We start from the raw sequence: 13,572 nt of genomic DNA, 5'->3' as shown, positions 1-13,572 counted from the left end.
CTTTTCGTTCACCTTGAAACAGGCGTCTGCTGTGAGGCTAACATTGTTCGGATTGAAGCTATTACAATTCAAGTTCCAGCAGTAACTCCCTGACCCCGGGATATGGATAGAGTGATGGACTACTGGGTGGGTTTGCGGAGTTGTGGAGTAGGGATTCACAGCTCCTCGAGCTCTTCATTTAGCAACAAGGAATCAACCTGATCAATTTGTGTAAGTGTTTGAGTAGGAAGTCCTCCATAGGATCAGTGTGCACCTCCTCTTGTCTCTCCCACAATTTAGAAGCTCCATAAATCCGATAGCGTTTTCGGATTCACTGTCTGGCAAACCTACCTCCCATCCGAACCTCGGACTTGCGGGGCAGTCAAGCGATGGAAATGCTTGAAGCTGAACTTCCGATAGGAGCCTGAAACATGCGCGACAACAGGTTCGAACACCATAGATCCCCAGATTCTCCGCAAAACCCAACCTAACTACATGTATCCTCTGGAACTCCGGTCCACAAGACCTCTTATACGCCGCTGTCCATTATATAGCATATAAATATCTAGGAGGCCCATCTCTCTTTCTTGAGCTCACGCATGAACAAACTTGGCCAAGTCAATCCGTCAAAGATGGTTGCTCACTCGCGAACCCTAGCCAGTACCTGGGTGTCCATATTCGTGGCCCTTGGGTCAATATGCTGCGGATACTCGCTGGCTATCACCTCTACAACTCTCACGCAGCCTTCCTTTGTGTGAGTCTGACCGTGCTGAGGATGAACGGCTAACTAAGAACAGGAGGGAGTACATGGGACTTGACAAGAATAAGCACGCCGCCGCACTCGATGGCACGACCAACGGCATGTTCATTGTCGGTTGTTGTAAGCAGACTCGTGTTTACCTTGTTGTATAGAACTCTGTTGACAATACAATCGCAGTCATTGGATCCATGCTGTCAACGTTTGCACCTGAACTGCTTGGGCGCAAATTGGTTGTCTTTCTCGGCACGCTCATTGCTACCGTCGGCGGGGCTCTTCAGGCTGGCTCTGTGAATATGACAATGTTCATCATCTTTCGGCTGGTGGCGGGTCTCGGTGTTGGTAAGATCTCTGGAGTTACCTGCGTCCGGGTTGTCTGTCATCACTACTAAGACTCCGACAGGTTCTTTGTTCTCGACTATTCCTCTCTATCAAAGCGAAATCTCCCCACCTGATTCTCGTGGAATGACCGTTGGATTTCACGGCATATTTGTCACGCTGGGGTATACACTGTCAAAGTAAGTTTACTCTTGTCAAAATCAGTCCGCTGCTTGTTAGTAACATTTCGCCAGTTGGGTTGGCGTTGGATTCTTCCATGTCAATGCCAAGGGAGCGCAGTGGCGGCTTCCGCTGGCAATCCAAGCAATCCCTTCGTTGATTTGCGCAATGGGAGTCTTGTTTATGCCCGAGTCGCCTCGCTGGTGTAAGTCTTCTGTCCTTCAATGTGTCAAACATCCGAGAGCCGTCTAATATTTCCCCACCGCAGTGGTCTCTCAAGATCGAGGCGATGATGCCCGGAAAGTCATTCAACGCCTCCATCATTCTAGGGGCATCGAGAACAATGCGTTCATTGAGAGAGAGCTGCTGCAAATCCAGGAACAGCACCAACTTGCGCAAAGCCGCCGGGTTGGTTGGAAAGAGATGTTCACGGTCCCATCGAATCGGAGACGACTGATGATCGGCGTCTTCATTATGTTCTGCAGTCAATTCACCGCGACCATGATTGTGGCGAGTATGCGTTTTTCTGTATTTATCCTTGATCACTCTGAGACTGATGGTGTCCAGTTTACAATCCACTCTTGTACGGATTTCTCGGCCACTCCACCAACCAACAACTCCTCTTCACGGCGGGATACTCGACAGTATCGTTTGCCGGCAATTTTCTCAACGGGATGACGCTCGATTGGGTGGGCCGCGTCACTGCACTACGCATGGGCTGGGCAGGGTGCGCGCTGGGCCTTGTCGGCATCTGCGCCTCTCTCGGGACTTTCACGTCGACCCATTCGCACGCCTCGGCCATTTCGACCATCGTCTTCTTGTACCTTCACATCCTGATGTACTCGATGAACATTGATGTAACGACCTAGTAGGTTCCATCTCGCCGGATCAGAGCCATCAGCGCGCTAACGATGTGTCTAGTGTGTATGTTTCGGAGATCTTCCCCAACGAGTCTCGAAGCAAAGGCCTTTCGATCTCGGTGGCCAGTTATTTCGTCATCCTCTGCACTCAACTGGAGTCGGGTGCTTCCGCATTGGATGCCATTGGATGGAAGTAAGTCTTCCAGTATAAGAAATGCTAAGCACGACACAAGACCAGACGGAGCTAATGGACTGCCAGACTCATCCTGATCTATTTGTGTTTTCTCGTCGTGGCATGTGTCCCCTTATTCCTCTACTGCCCTGAGACCAAGAACAAGTCGCTGGAGGAGATAGGCGCCATATTTGGCGACGAGGTCACTCATATTCCACTCGAGATTACCAAGGACACTGAATTGGCTGATGTGGTGGAGATCCATCAGGTTGAGAACATGGCAGAGAAGTAGAGAATGCTGCGATCCCAGCTCTACATTTCCGGAAAGCTGGTGGGTACCCTGCTCTGCCGGTGCTAGTTGATTGAAAAGATCTATGAAAAGATCTATATGTGATTTCACCGAAGGCTGTCCTGCACTCACCCGGATTCGACCTTGAAACAAAAGTTCGCCCTAGTTACATCTGACCCCAATGAAACATTTGCCCTCTAACATATATTGGTGTTTTCATTGCGCTAAATGCACTCAAGTGACGAGGAGGTGATAGATCTCATTCCAAGCCGAAGAGTGGCTGTGTTCACGTTGTGACCTTCTATTGTCCATGGCGAGCAAAGGCGGCTGAGGGGAATGGGAATCACTACATCCCGATTTGATCAAAGGCACTCGAACTGCTCGAAATCTTTCGAGATGACTCTAGCCCGCATCAGCCTAATTCTCAAACTTGAGTCGGGCGGACATCATGCATTCCCCCTTTTCAGGTCTGACCCCCCAGGGACTTGCTTGCAGACCGACCCAGACTCTTGACGGTGCAAACAGAGCGTAGAGACTCATATCCGAAAGTCATCTCCGGTGAATAGAGTAAGTCTATTGGCCTGAGTGAATCGGCCGTACCCTATGTGTGATTCCGAAGCCGCCTTCGGATCTGGCTTTCGGAAAGACACGAGTCGTCTACGAAATACTACCAGTATCAAGTGCAAAAATAGCGACACCTAAAAATCATCAAGTCATGTGGTCTTTTTTGGGTTCTAGGCTCGGGCTTTATTCTAAATGCTCCAGCATTTCCTGTCAACAAGGTAGACAAAGGCTTAATTTTTCCATACCCCAAATACACCTAGATCGGACAATTGAATCAAGATGCGTGTAACGTGATCATTGGGTACCACATCTGGCTACCCTTAACCATGCAACATCTAGAATATCGCCATAGCGTTTGGTGGCGACGACACTCCTCCCGGCATATTCAAGGGCATGGACGTAACAAAAAACGTGTAGCGGTCAAGCTCCTTACACATGCGTGACAGTCTTTCGAGGTCGAAGAGCTCTCCTATACGAAATGTCAGTTCATTGCTACCCATAAACCAAGATCTTGCCCTCGAAAACAAAAAGGAGCCTGCGCTCCCACTTGAGAAGGTGACGTCTACAAGCCAGACACTTACCGATGGGCATACCCCAGCCCGGCAGGAGCCACTCATGCATGAATATCCCAGGCGTCTTGGAGGGATAGCTCTCCCAGCTCAAGTTGTCGCCGGCCACTGCAGCGAATTTCATGTCCCACAAGAATCGGAGGACATCTGTGGTGGCCTCTACACCGGCGTGCAGCGGCTTTCTCGCGTTGAGGGCGTTCTTCTCAGCCAGCGTCATGTTTTCGTACTCTCTCGTCAGCCCAGTGCGGACAAAAAGGATGTCACCTCGCCTGAATTCGATGCGACACTGGGTGGCAATGCGGTGGATCGTGTCAAGGCTGATGTGGTGCTGTTCGAAGGCGCTGAAGGTGATGTCGTTCTTCTCGGCCCAGCTAGCATAGTCGATGAGGACCCCGCGTCCTATAGAATGGGTACATTGGGTTTCAGGACTTGCAAATGGAACGGAGGGCGGACTCGGCCAACAGTCTTACCTGAAATTCCCTCTTGAGCCCAGTGATTAGTACCGATCCTGGTATTTGAGCGGTCACGGATTTCATTGAGCGACGTGCCCCCATAGAACACCCTTGGAGTGCTGTGGCTGACAATGGGGTCTGAGCCCGCTTCATTGATATCCAAAGGCTGAGAGAAGTGCCTGAAGCCATCCCACTGACTACTTTGCTCTGTCGAGGAGGTGTGATGTCTCAGTATGTGCTGCAGAACTCCAGATCAGACTTACGAGGATTGAAGATGTAGATGTCGTCGTTGGCAGCTCCAGCCAGAGTAGTGAGGATGTGGTGTTGGCAGGTATGCCTGCTTCTGCTGGATACCTCCATTTGCTTCAGATTCCAATCTAGCCCCACCCTTTTCCCTGTTTTGATCTCACTGGCTGCCGCCTGAGCGACTACCTCAGGAGTGAGTAGGGCCAATTTCCCCAGGCCCTCTTCGCGGCTTCCAGGCTCGCCGACCCAGACGCGTTTTGGATTGGGCAATTGGTCGAAAGGAGTGTCAAACGCAGAATGCGAGTCTTGAGCCATGTTGGTGTTCTTTCCAGCGAGGTCGCAGTTGACTGAGGTACGAAGCATGTGAGACTGTCGAAATACTCTGCTCACCACAAGAGGCGCTCTGAATGGGTTCCTATCAAGAAATGTTCGTGCTCAACCAGTGGAAGGGATTCCGGCTGTGAGCATGGTCTATGCACCTCGAAACCAGCTTTCACGTAAGGTTCCGAAATTTACACCTCGTGAAGCCCATTTTGCATCCGTATGTATTCAATTTGCCTTTCCAGGCCGGGCTGCCGAAGACCCCGGTACCATCGGATTCAACACGGAGCGGAGGTACCACACCATCCGAAACATATTCTGAGCAAATCCGAGCCCTTGCGGGCGAACGGTGGATCTGTATACGATTGTAATATTTCTGCCCAGCATAATGGCCCTGATTTTTGCCAGATCAAGTCAATAAATTTAAGGGTTGATAGTTTTGGTCTGTTCGGTCCTTGTCACTATTCTCTTTGAAAACAGACCCTGGTCGATTGACAGTTAGAGATCTTCAACATTTGCAGCTGCTCGTCCATTTGAACAGAGTTTGAGTATTTCGCTGAAGACAACGGCTTCCGATATGTCCAGGCCACGGGCAATCATCGTGGGTGGTGGAATCAGCGGGATCGCGGCGGCTCTAGCGTTCGATCAGATCGGGCTTGAAGTGGTCGTTTACGAACTTCGAACGGTTCCTGCCACAGTTGGTGGTGCGGTAAATCTGACCCCGACGGCTTTACGATACCTCGACCACCTGGGCGTGCTCGATGAGGCCCGAAACCTCGCCGCGGAAACCAGGGCCATGGAGGTGTTCTCCATTGACAGTGGCAGAAAACTGGGTATTGTTGATTTTGACAGAGCGGACAAGGTCGGCTATGGGGCCATGAGAATAACGAGATGGGATCTGCTCAGTTGTCTGTTGGCTGGAGCTAAAAAGAGGGATATCAACATTCAATATGGCGCAAAACTCGTCGAGATCACCGAAAGGAGTGATAAAGTCACCGCCAAATTTGCGGACGGAAGACGAGACAGCGGTGACCTTCTTATCGGAGCTGACGGGATCTTCAGCGCCACACGCATGAAGTATGTTGACCCTGGATCAAAACCTGTATACACCGGCTGTGTTGCCGCCGGAGGCATTTTGAGAGCAGATCTGGTCAAGTCACCCATCCATTTCAAAGACGCTGCGGTCAATCTTTCCGAGAACGGGATGCTGGTGACAGCTTACTGCAACAAGGAACGATCGAATTTGTACATCGCCGTTACGATGAGCAAGCCAGATGAAGCACGAGAGGGCTGGACAATGACTGATCAAGAGGCCAAAGAAACCAAGAAATACATGATCCAGCGGTATGCTTCGACGAGCATCCCTTGCATTAAGGAGATCATCGATCACTGGGATGACCAGTTTTACTGGCCTGTCCGCATGTTGGAATCACAGGGTTCATGGTGGAAGGGCCGTGTCGGTTTGATGGGTGACGCATGCCACGCTGTAAGTCTTTGAAGTAAAAAACCTCTCTGAGCGGTGTGCATGCTACTAATTGGTTCTCAGATGCCTCCCAATGGCGAAAGCGTTGGATTCTGCCTCGAGGACGCCGTTTTATTATCGACATTGTTTCAACGTAGAGGCTGCTCTTCTCCAAGTGCCATTTTCCAAGAGTTCGAAAGCCTCCGGAGGCACGAGATGGAACAGGCCAAGGAAGATGCCCTCGTAAGATGGGGTAGTGCTGGAAAGGTCAGCTGGTTGAGATGGAAAGTCCGGGAGCTGTTGGCTCCGTGGTACTTTTGGTGGACGCAAGGCGGCAGAGATGCGGTGTTCGCAAAGGATGTTCGCACTATGATATAGATCTGGATTGGCTGGGTGGCGTTTCGTATTGTGATGATGGTAACATATATCATTGAACGGGCTGCGGAGAAAGAGGGGCCTTGGAAGACTCGACGAGCCGACAGTATCCCGGACTCCATAGACCTGGACGGGAATTTGGAGGCGGGTCCATATCGTGTGAAGCACATCCCGGAAGGAATCTTTGGCATCAGGGTCGTCCTGCAGAGAGACTCAGGAACTTCTCTTCTCTTTCTCATTTTGCTTCTCCCATTGAGCCTTCTCGGATTGATTCTTTCAGTTGAGGGCCACGACCCGCCGCCATAGCATTAAGTGTCACCTAGTTATAGTAACGCTTTTCCAAGCTTGCATAGCAGAAGTCTGTCTCTTCAGCGGTCTGCCCCACTGTAAGAGGACCGTGGTGCTTCATCAAGCCTGCTTTCTTGTTCTCCAGCAGTCTGGCAGCCCGATCTCCTTCGTCTGTTGACAAAACAATTCCATGGTACTGTTCGTAGACAGAATGATCCTGGACTCAAAGGCAGTCAGAATTCATTCCGAACAGGCGTGTGAGCGGCTTCGCTAGATCAGCCATTAACTTTGTAGAATGCGCAAGCGTCTTGTGTTGCCATATCGAGCGTCTTTCCGAGGGCGTAAAATTGTATAAGCTGATAACGGCAGTGCATTTTCCAAGCGGGCACCTGCGCCCCCAGTGGCTCAGCCTTGTCGCCAGCCTCGGGGCGATTCATTCATCTTAGGGCGGCGTCACCGCTTTTCCCAATGAGGAACATCTTAGCGGGCAGGTTCGTTGCTTTTCCCATCTCACCTTCAACTTGTCCTCTCTTCTCTACTTTGACCTCCATCAGCCACCTGTTATCTTTTCAGATGATTTATCCTGCACCAATCCCTGCTTATCTGCTTGATTTCGCAGCACAAATCACCACTTTGTAAAGACAAAGAACATACCCCGGTATCGCAGAACGGACACGAAGACAAGTGGTTGTACTTGCCGACTGATTGATTGCCTATGTTAAGCATGACTGTTTACAGTATTGACCTTCAGCATGAATACCATCAAGCGGGACACCCGATCCACAACCTTTTATTCTTAACAATCAGTTCAGAGGGTTCTGAAGACGTCGTATACTTCCATACTCAACAACTTTTATCTCGGCTCTCAAATGAGTTAGGCCATCCCCAATGGAAGGTGAAGGTACATCTGATCTCCCGCAACTATATTGCTGGCTGTATATCGTTTTCAATGTCCCCTTCCGCTTCCGCTCGTTTACCTTCGAACACCTCATACTCCGGGCTCATGGCGATTTGATAACATACTGGGTGTTCCCACCGCCAGCAGTCTCGATCAAGACGCCACCATAGCTACCGTAACCGGTGAAGCACTGAGCCAATAGCTTCTGAAAGTCGCCCACAACCTCACCACAGTTAGGTGGTGCTGCTACCATATTCAAGGTATTCTGAAAGATGATTGTTCCGGATGAATCATCGACCGAAACCCCCTCAAACGGGTTGAGAGTTAAGGGTGCGTTCGGGTTGGATTGGCAGATCAGGCGGTTGAATTCATTGACGAGATCGTTGGCTTGTTGAGCGGTGACCAATCCGCTTCCCTGCTCAAAGCAGGTGATTTGATCAGTGTCGTCCGAGGACTGGGGCGTAGCGACCGGACTTGGGTAGGCAGACACAAACCCAAGAGCTGGGAGAAGGAGAAGAGCTGGCAAGATCTTTTTGAAGATTGACATGATGGCTGGGGCGTCCGACCTAAATGCAGGACTGCGGATTTGGAACGAGTGCTGAGATGAGAAAGAACGAATTGCTGGCTTGATACAATGAAGGTGAGTCCTGAGCCTGGCTCTGTTTATATACCTACTGATACCCATTGAATTCATATTCATGGTTGCCTGAGGTACCCATTGCATTTGTCAAAGCCATATACCAAATGAAAGCCTGCAATTGGTCTCTTTTGGGAGCCTCGTGGCCAAGGCAGGCCTCACGTCAGCCATTCACGAGTCTTGGTGGTGCACCTCCATTCCTACAGGCGGGCAACCAGCGGTTGGTCTGACTTGTCAAGTCCAGAGCCGACATGGAACCACACAGAACCTCTGCATCTTCACGTTGACTCGTGCTGGACACGGTGCTTTGTTATATTTAGCCTTGTGCGTCCCAGAAACCAGAGAAGAAAGAAAATTTGACTTCCTCACAGTCATGTCTTAGCGGTCTCCAAAACACCGCGGCTAAAGGCCGAAAGTATGATGAACCTCCCTTCGTTGTCCTCAATTCCTTGCTAGCTGCCACGACGTCCCTCTCAGGAGGAGCCATGACGAGCTTTTATTGTCTTGAAGAGGCACAAGTGTACCGAGAGTGGTATTCCACTCAGCAAAGCTTTGCTGTTGCTGAACTCACCGGTCCGTAGTGCGAGCCTCCTCAGAGCATTCCGCCCTGGACGTCCTCGTTCGTGTCTACTCATTCTCGGAAATGGCGACGGGGCTTTCCCCAGCTCTCTGCTGCCCGAGTCTGCACCTTTTTCCCAGCAGAGATCTTACAGGATGCTTTCTGACGGAGTATTAGCGCTCTGATCGGGCTCCCCTCAACAGAATTCAGGCAATGGCTGACAGCTACTTGACCGCAGAGAAGACCTTTGCTCCATCTGACAATGGGCCATCGAGACAAAAAAGCGGCTGAGTGCTATGGTCGGAATCTCCTAGGCACAGCATCCTGAGGCGTTGGCCATTAGTTTCCACAGTACCATGCTTCGTTGCTCTGTGTGTGATGGCGAGACCTCTGGCAGTTCCGATGAGACGGAAGTGAGGGGCCGCCGCCATCAATCTGTTGGCTTTAATCGAGGACGACCTTGCGCATTTGGTTCGCATCTGCTCTGATTGCTAGGATGCGACTGGGCTGCAGCTCCTCAGCGAATTGTAGACCCACGCGCAAGGCTGAGTTTTCTGCTGCATACTACCTGTGTCCTGCCTTTCACCTCTCCTTGCAAGCTCTGGTTGCTGCTCACGCTGTGATCGGAGGAAAGGCCAATTTTTCCTCTCTTTCAACCTCCAGCCATATGCCACATATCGCCCCTATTCGCACAATCGTCCTCTGCCTGTTGCGCCTTGTTACCAGCGTACTCGGATCCGGGAACTGTATCCTCATTGGACACCAGGCAAGATTCCTCTAGGCAGAAGCAATTCAAATGAATCGTTCGACTGGCCAACGCTCGCACCTCCCTTGCACCTATTGAAACGACCTGATGCATACCTGAGGTAGGCGGGTAACCAAAGCCAGGATCTGGCGATCCAATGGTCCGCGTCAGAAAACTTTCCCTTAGTACTCAAGCAAGGTACGGCTTCTATAGAGTACAGTCTTAACCTTGAGAGGTTGGCCAAAACGTTCAACAAGGGGAAATACTCTCAAGCCCGTTGACTATATTATATCCATCTGAAGTGCGATTCCATATCCACATCCCGCATAGCTATACTGCATTCCGTCCACCTTTCACCATCACCACCAGCAGCGGCATCGGTAACGTTCTGTGAAAGAATAAAGAAAAGATGTCCAGTCAAACAACCGTGAACCCAGCAAGCCAACACTACCTCTCCGCCGCGTCCGAAGCCCGCACCGCATTGCTCTTGATCGACATCCAACGCGGCCTGAACACCAGCCACGGCTTCTACGGCACCGAGCGCTCGACACCCAGCTTGGAGGAAAACGTCTCGGCCATCCTGGCCGCGTGCAGAGGGTACAACTCGCGCACATTCGAGTCCAAGGGATGCAATAATCCTGAATCCTCCCTGGCTTCTTCTTCCCATCAAAAAGCAACGGTCTGTGCCAGTACCGGTGCCACTGAATCCAACACCCCAGCCCCAACTACAACCCCATCAAAGCTCCCATACCCTCATACGATAGAAATCATACATATCTACCACAAATCCACGAACCCACTATCGCCACTACACATCTCGGGCGCCGCGCAGAAGGACGGGATACTGTTCATGCCGTGTGCGGAACCGGCGGCGGTGTCGCCAGCGTCGAGCCACACCTCTCGGCCGCTGGAGTCCTCCTCGCCAACGATGAATGAGCACGTCCTTTCCAAATCGACAAACACGGCCTTCGGCAACCCCGAGTTACAGACGATCCTGCAGCGCGGGGGTATCGAGCAGCTTGTCGTCTGCGGGATCGCGACGGATCACTGCGTGACGACGAGTGTGCGGTGGGCGAGGGACCTGGGCGTGGTGCAGCAGACGACGCGGCACGGGCGGCGACCTATCCGAGAAGGAGTGGAAGCACGAGAGGAAGACGACGCAGAAGCTGAAGACGGCAAGATCGTCGTCCTCAGCGACGCCACCGCGTGTTTCAACAAGGGCGGGTTCGACGCCGAGACAGTCCAACAGGTCCATCTCGCCAGTCTCGAGGGCGAGTTCGCAAAGGTCATGACCACGAGGGACGTGCTGGATCAGCTGTTTGGATGAGCATGGAGGGCATCAGCGCGGCTCTCCTGCTGGGGCATCTTATAAACAAGATCAGGGTAGTTGGGAAAGGTAAGACGACCAGAACAAGTCTGGAGAGCTGATATGGGCATACGGCACGCCACTTATCGGTAGCTATTGGCCATTGTTCAAGGCGAGTGTGTCCTCGCATATGCTATACAATATCTTTGATGGAATCACCGGTTGATGCATCATTTCATATCGTCCTCGTCGCCGCTGTATCCGGCGTTGGGATCTGAATTTGCCATGAGGATAGCCTCTGTAGTCATGCGAAACGGCCACTTCTCATATGCCAAACCGATCTCCACAAACATTTCCATTGGCAAGACTCTCACCCGCAGCGTGGTCAAATCATACCACCCTCCCTTGGTGGGATCATGAATCCCTGGAATTGTCTTCACAAAGTCATTCAACCCTTCATGGACCAGAGTCCTCAGAGCTGCAGCAACGCTCCTGGACAAGGATAGAGAGAGAAGGGTTACAATGTAGCGGAAGCATACCATCTTATCGTAATTGTCGATTTTGGAAATCAAATCTGCTCGTGGTGTCACATCCAGTAGGGCCATATACCGACGCGGAGCATCAAATTCGCCGTCGTGCGCAATCAAAGGGTGAGCTTCCCGTCGATTCCAGGCCAGGACAGGTGGTGACATGTCCCAGGCTCTACAGTCGTCGATGGCCTTCTCCGCGAAGATTCTGTTCGTCCGGTTGAAAGCCTTGAGGTTGTTCTTGATGGCTTCAGCGCGCTCTTGGAACGAGATTTCGGTGGCGAGGTCAAGTTGGTGATTCGTAGCGGTACATATCTCAAGCTTCCATTCCGATATCAATTGTCTTTCCTGGTTGACCAACTCGACTGCTTTCAGATGGGTCTTGCGTGTGGTTTTTGCCCGCCGCAGAAGCTCTCCCCATTCCTTGTGTAGGGGCGTTTTGAGGCCAAGCTTGCGAATGGATTCGCCTGATGCATAACGCCGATACCAATGGGGATACTGCTTTTTTATCCGTCTGTCTAACTCGAGCAGTCTGGGCACCCACTCTGCGTCGGAGGTGAAGTTTGCTTTTCGCAAGTTTCGAGGAGTAGGCTCAATAGTGAGCAACTCCCGCGGCGGAGGCTTCTCGAGCCTCGACTTTGGTATCTTATACCCCGGAATAGCTTTGGCTCTAGCGTCAACTACTGCAAGTTCTTCCAATTCAAGATCAGGCCACTTCCTATGTCTTGTCGATTTGGTCTCCGTCGATGCACCAGCAACCTCGGTAATGTCTGTGGTTGCTTCAAGCATAATAGTCTGCTTCCGGCGCGTGTGAACAGTCCGCGGGATGAAAGTATCCTTTTCGTACTCCGGAACCCATGCCAACACCCTGACTAGACCATAACGAAAGAAACCGGTGTGTGTATTTGACAGAAGTGACAGGTAGAGCTCGTCGAAGAATTTTTTGCTCGGAGAGCCCATATAACCGCCAATACTGATCTTTGTACCGGAAAGGTTGACCGTCATCAACAAGGATCTGTTATGTTCAGGGGGCTTTTCCAACGACGCAGCCTTTTCCACATCATATTGGGTCAATAGTTGTTTCCCAGGATCAAACACATCTTCAAGAAGGGTGGCGTGCCGATATGCTGAGCCATGGCTCTTCAACAAGGGCTGGAGATGCTCCGCATATTTCTCCAACTCAGACTCGACGAGAACATGCCGTCGAGGCTGAAGAAGATGGTGCAGACTCTTGGACCAAAGCCCCTGTCCGGGGTTGATATCGATGATATCGCAAGTGTGTGGGGGAGGGAGGCTGGTCTGAAGTCGTTTGAGGATATCGTCTGCAGGAGGTTAGCAAAGACAGAGGGACCACAGATGTCAACAGCTTACCACACAGCGGCTGACTGGTTATCTCATAACGACCAGAGCCACGACTCAAAGTCCTCTGGGCAACCGTTGAAGCGCAACGTGCAAAAGAGCGTTGGAGCATGCGCAGAAAAGAAGGGAGATGGTGCAGGGACCTCAGTGGTTGGAAACGAGGAACAGGATAGAATGGGAGAACCAGAAGCAGTATCGTCAACACCTACTCCGTACCTGGTACCGAATATCCCAGAAATGATGATGGCAAAGAAACGCGAGACGAAGGGTTCAAAAGGACGCGGAAATGGAGACCCCTCGAATGTCATTGGCGAGTTGTGCTGCACGGAATTGGGGGTGTTCTAGGGGCGGCGTGGGTGAGCCTTTTACCCAACGCTGCTCCTCCAGCCCATTGGACCGCCCAATCGGTGGCCGACTCGGCGACTACTTCCACCCTACAACTTGGCCATCCCACGGGTGCCTTGGGTGTGGTTGGTGCCCCTCAGCCCCCATTACGCCTCCCCCGCACCGCTAAAGCACCACCCACCGCTCAGTGACAGCAGAAGTTTCGTCATGGCTCCTTGCACATCACCACGCTATCTCGACCCTCAGTGCCCTTGTCTCTGTCCACACGACAGGCCTATTAAAGCGAGTGCGGCAGATCTCCAGATCCCCATCTCAATCATACCACATTGTTGCGTGCCTCACTCAATTCTCCTCGCATTGACTT

General features: G+C 51.6%; 7 protein-coding genes across 7 annotated transcripts; 3 read left to right on the top strand and 4 right to left on the bottom strand.

The window, feature by feature from the left end:
• Positions 1-611: 611 nt before the first annotated feature.
• Positions 612-2,558, top strand: Z520_01669 (uncharacterized protein; the record flags this gene model as incomplete). Its single annotated transcript, XM_016772185.1, has 9 exons — positions 612-733; positions 780-859; positions 917-1,078; positions 1,140-1,254; positions 1,309-1,439; positions 1,503-1,748; positions 1,802-2,102; positions 2,156-2,287; positions 2,354-2,558. The coding sequence occupies 9 exons, from the start codon at positions 612-614 to the stop codon at positions 2,556-2,558; spliced, it is 1,494 nt and encodes a 497-aa protein (XP_016637324.1).
• An 896-nt stretch (positions 2,559-3,454) lies between these two features.
• Z520_01668 (uncharacterized protein) lies at positions 3,455-4,701 on the bottom strand (the record flags this gene model as incomplete). The annotated part of the gene is made up of 4 exons (XM_016772184.1): positions 3,455-3,588; positions 3,701-4,087; positions 4,159-4,347; positions 4,404-4,701. The coding sequence occupies 4 exons, from the start codon at positions 4,699-4,701 to the stop codon at positions 3,455-3,457; spliced, it is 1,008 nt and encodes a 335-aa protein (XP_016637323.1).
• A 583-nt stretch (positions 4,702-5,284) lies between these two features.
• On the top strand, positions 5,285-6,547 carry Z520_01667 (uncharacterized protein; the record flags this gene model as incomplete). Its single annotated transcript, XM_016772183.1, has 2 exons — positions 5,285-6,193; positions 6,254-6,547. 2 exons carry the CDS (start codon positions 5,285-5,287, stop codon positions 6,545-6,547), a joined length of 1,203 nt encoding a protein of 400 aa, XP_016637322.1.
• Positions 6,548-6,863: 316 nt separating this feature from the next.
• Positions 6,864-7,558, bottom strand: Z520_01666 (uncharacterized protein; the record flags this gene model as incomplete). Its single annotated transcript, XM_016772182.1, has 2 exons — positions 6,864-7,049; positions 7,487-7,558. 2 exons carry the CDS (start codon positions 7,556-7,558, stop codon positions 6,864-6,866), a joined length of 258 nt encoding a protein of 85 aa, XP_016637321.1.
• A 275-nt stretch (positions 7,559-7,833) lies between these two features.
• Positions 7,834-8,277, bottom strand: Z520_01665 (uncharacterized protein; the record flags this gene model as incomplete). The annotated part of the gene is made up of 1 exon (XM_016772181.1): positions 7,834-8,277. The coding sequence occupies one exon, from the start codon at positions 8,275-8,277 to the stop codon at positions 7,834-7,836; it is 444 nt and encodes a 147-aa protein (XP_016637320.1).
• A 1,803-nt stretch (positions 8,278-10,080) lies between these two features.
• Positions 10,081-10,998, top strand: Z520_01664 (uncharacterized protein; the record flags this gene model as incomplete). Its single annotated transcript, XM_016772180.1, has 1 exon — positions 10,081-10,998. The coding sequence occupies one exon, from the start codon at positions 10,081-10,083 to the stop codon at positions 10,996-10,998; it is 918 nt and encodes a 305-aa protein (XP_016637319.1).
• Positions 10,999-11,207: 209 nt separating this feature from the next.
• Positions 11,208-12,975, bottom strand: Z520_01663 (uncharacterized protein; the record flags this gene model as incomplete). The annotated part of the gene is made up of 2 exons (XM_016772179.1): positions 11,208-12,826; positions 12,876-12,975. The coding sequence occupies 2 exons, from the start codon at positions 12,973-12,975 to the stop codon at positions 11,208-11,210; spliced, it is 1,719 nt and encodes a 572-aa protein (XP_016637318.1).
• Between the last annotated feature and the right edge of the window lie 597 nt (positions 12,976-13,572).

This window comes from Fonsecaea multimorphosa (assembly GCF_000836435.1).
Source record: "Fonsecaea multimorphosa CBS 102226 unplaced genomic scaffold supercont1.2, whole genome shotgun sequence".
Lineage (NCBI taxonomy): Eukaryota > Fungi > Ascomycota > Eurotiomycetes > Chaetothyriales > Herpotrichiellaceae > Fonsecaea > Fonsecaea multimorphosa.
This window is presented reverse-complemented; position numbering and strand designations above follow the sequence as displayed.